Below are 3,788 nucleotides of genomic sequence, written 5' to 3'. Positions count from 1 at the left end.
CGGCGGCGGAGTTCCCATAGCCGTACGCAGGGAAGCTGTTGTACGAGTAAGCGCCAGCGCCCACACTGTACGGTGCACCGTAGGCCGGAGCGCTGGGCGTGACGCACGGTTTGCCATCCCGCACCAGCACCGGTACCGCCACACGGCGCGGCGGCTGCGGCGGTGCATGTGCTCCCAGCTCCAGAGACTTGTCCTGCCGCTGTCTCTTGCACTTGTACCTGCGATTCTGGAACCAGATTTTCACCTGCGTGGACGTAAGCTTCAGGCTGCTGGCGAGGTGCTCGCGCTCGGGCGCCGACAGGTACCTCTGCTGCTTGAACCTGCGTTCTAGCTCAAAGACTTGGGCTTGTGAGAAGAGGACTCGGGGCTTCCGGCGGCTGCGTGGCTTTGGCCTCTCGCTCTCCTCCGCCGCCTTGCAGTCTCCGGTCGTCTCTAGAGGCTTCTTTAGCTGACAGTTTTCTGCGAGGGAAGCAAAACAACAGCATCCATTAGCTATTCCTGGTCTCTCCCGAGCTTCCCCTTATTTGGTGGCAGCTCGGAGCATATGGTAGTAAATGCCTGGACTTTTTAGAAAGTTTGTGGCTCCTGGTGCCATGATACACTGAGGCGACAACCCGCGTACCCAAAGAACACCCTCAGCGGGCGGAGGCACTTTTGATGGGATAGAGTAGTTAGTGCGCATTTATTAAAACTTGAGCATCTGCAAAAGAAGAGATTACCCTGTATTAAGTGTGCGACTCAACATGCTAATGACTATTTTCAGAATGAAAGCTACAAATAATACAGTATTTGCAAACTCGTTTGCCTTCCACAACACCATGCATAGCTGAAGGTGTGAGACATGCTGGTATTAGGTGACCCATGTGCATGGGTTGCACGAAAATCTTTCTTTTGGGAAATGCATTGCTCAGGGACAGTTCTTTGCTTATAAAAGACTACATGCAAATATGTGTTGTGTGTTACCTTAGAGAGAAAAAGAAGTTTGATTAACTGATTTTAGACAGTTTCATGTCTATTTTAGGCTAGGGTGAGCTGTCAGAGCACAGGCCATGGCCTCAGCCACATCAAACTTCCTCTTGGAGAAAGAGATTCTTTAACTCTGTCCCCTCGGAAACAATTATTTGGGAGCCTTGTTCAGTTATCTGATCACCCCTCCTAATTCTCTTCTGGTTAGATATGAATGGCTAGATCTGGCACTAAGTTTGGTGTGTTCTCTGTTGGGCCTACAGTCTGAGACACAAAGCAAACGTTCGCCGGGGCCCCAGGGGTGTGAGTGCTACAGATCACACGGAATGAACTGTATTCCCTTGAACTCTAGGACTATCCCCTCCTCTCTGCAGCCGTGAGAACGTTGATCTTCAAGCAGAGAAGTCAGAAAACCACCTAGATGGTCTCTACCAAACTTCCTGCACCCTTAGGACACTTGAGACACAACCTGCTTGTTCTGTCTTTTTGGAGAAGGGTGGACACCTGGCCTCAGAGAATTCATGTTGGAGGGAAAGTGAAAAACTAGGTCAGGCTCCTTTTTTTTTTTTTTTTTTTGAGAAGAGCCTTTGGGATGGGGGTCAGGGGTGGGAGGAGAGAAAAAACATTTCTAGATGTTGGGACTCAACAGTTAAGCCTGTGTTGCTTATCAACATCAGGGCAGCAATAACCACTTTCCCTTCCCTAGGGGCTGCATCATTTCTGCCCCCATCTGGGGGAGTAATTGTCAGGGCCACCAAGTCCTTCTTCCTCTCTCTCTCTCTCTCTCTCTCTCTCTCTCTGGTATCTGCGCTTTATTGAGCTGCTGTTAACCAGGACCCAGGCGTGACCCCAGCCAAAGGTTAAAGGGGCGCGTAACCTGCCTGGTAAGGTTTGTGGGCTGATTGTGGGCGCTGTGCCATTGCTTCAGGTGTGCCGGTGCGTTTCTTTTCCCCCTCTACTCACTTTGGTTCCGATCTCTCACGACCTCCTCTTCATGTTCCTTGGGCCCGCTGCACGAGTCTCGAAGGACCGAGTGGACATAGCCCTGGTGACAGAGACCCGAATCCCCCTGGCCGTCGGCTGTGGCTAGTGAGTTCAAATAAGACAGTTTCTCCCTTTCTTCTTCCTCGTCCTCCTCCCCTCCGTCAGAAAATTGCGTTCCCTCAGCTGCCGCCAGCATACAGGGCACGGAGTGGAAGTGGTGCTCCAAGTCTGTCTGCAAGTGCGCCCCGTGTAAGTGCTGATGCTCCAGATTCAAAATGTCTTTGACTGAGAAAGGGGTGGAGGTGACCGGGCTTGGTAACATCATCAGGGCCACTTAATTGTCCAGTCCAAATACTCAATAAATCCCGGCGGGGGCGGGGAGGCAGCGCGGCGACTCCAGCTCTCCTTCTGGACTCTGCGGTTGCTGCCCAGTCGGGTTTTTGACAGACGCGGTCCGGCTCCAGTCTAAATCGCCTCCATTGGCCGGGATCTGGGGGTCTGGGTTTTGTTACAGCCACTGCAGGGACTGGGGCCGGGGCTGAGAAGCCTCTGTCCGAGGGCCTTGCGTCACGTCGGAGGCGGGGCCGGCACTCCGGCCTCCCTCCTCATTGGCTGTGGCTCACTCGGGCCACGCCCCCGTATTCACCAAGTGGATTCTGGCAGCGCTAACCAGAAATAGACAAGGACTAGTATAGGGCCTTAAGTCCAAGTGGCTGCAGGAGAGGTTGCACCACCGACTCGAGTGTCCGAACCACCGATTCTCACTCCGCCCGACTGCACCTTCCCGACCTGGGCCAGTTCTGGAAGGCCCGCTGTCCACGGGAAGGATGCCACAACAGTGCGGTTTTTTCAGGTGCTGCGAGGACAGGAAGACTTCCTGGCTGGTAAATACCCGGCGCTGCATCAACGACCAATGTTTCATCTATCTCTGAGCGACGTGTCAATTTCCTACTTCTTGTCTTTGCTCAAGAGATTCTTCCACATGGAACGTCTTTCCCGCCCTTGTCTCCAAGAGTGGAAAGCTTTTCTTCAAGGCTCTACTCAAATACTACCTCCTCCAAGGAAGCAGTCCCTGTTCGCCGGGCCGGAAGTCCTCTTTCCCGCCTCTGAACTTGCAGCTCCTGTTAGCAAAGGACATTCGTGTCACTTATCATTTCCCATTTAGTTTATAGCTTTATGTGTCTGGTTGCCTTAGACTGTGAGCCTCCTGAGGGCCGGGTCCGGGTTGCACTTGCCCAGGGTCCAGGGTTGCCTTTGCCCTTGTAGCCCTTAGTTGCTGCACAGAGCAGGTATGTGAAAGATAGGATGATGGAGTTCTTGACTACATTTTGGTGTCCGAGTGCTCTTGCTTTGAATCTAGCCTCCGTCAGTCTGTGGTCTTGGATATTTTTTTCATCAGTTTCTTCATCTTTAAAAGGAGACAGTAATACTCGCTTTGGGTTATTGTTCTGATTAAGTAAGGTAAAACATTCCAGGAGCTTAGTGCAGTTTCCCAGTGTTAATTTCTCAGTATATGTCAACTACCGCTATTCTGCATCCGAGGTCAGCGCAGTGTTTGTTGACTGTATTAGTGGTAAAGTGGCTGGAGTGCTGCACACACTGGGTGGCTTCACATGGTTTTGAGAGCAGGATCTGTCCTCAAAAGGGAGGTTACCCTGCCGTGGCTGCCGTTTTGAAATCGGGAGTCTGAATCTAGGCCTTGAATCTTGGACACTTGTTTCTATTCTCTATCCACGGAGCTTCTGGCGCCCTCCTGAGATTCTGTTGTTTTCTGGGTAAATCTGTAGACTCCCTAGAGATTTTGGATTGTTCCACTCGGTGGGAACCCCCCCCCCCCC

At 52.1% G+C, this 3,788-nt stretch overlaps 1 protein-coding gene across 1 annotated transcript in view; it reads right to left on the bottom strand.

Annotated features, from left to right (window-relative positions):
* Nucleotides 1-3,760, bottom strand: part of Nkx2-3 (NK2 homeobox 3) — a 4,831-nt gene extending 1,071 nt beyond the window's left edge. Inside the window, 3 exon segments of the mRNA XM_015494882.2 lie at nt 1; nt 4-459; nt 1,930-3,760. The exon segment at nt 1 is cut by the window's left edge and continues 1,071 nt beyond it. Coding sequence (XP_015350368.1) covers nt 1; nt 4-459; nt 1,930-2,275 — 803 coding nt within the window. The 5' untranslated portion in view covers nt 2,276-3,760.
* Nucleotides 3,761-3,788: the final 28 nt, after the last annotated feature.

Source organism: Marmota marmota, unplaced genomic scaffold (genome assembly GCF_001458135.2).
Source record: "Marmota marmota marmota unplaced genomic scaffold, marMar, whole genome shotgun sequence".
NCBI lineage: Eukaryota > Metazoa > Chordata > Mammalia > Rodentia > Sciuridae > Marmota > Marmota marmota.
This window is presented reverse-complemented; position numbering and strand designations above follow the sequence as displayed.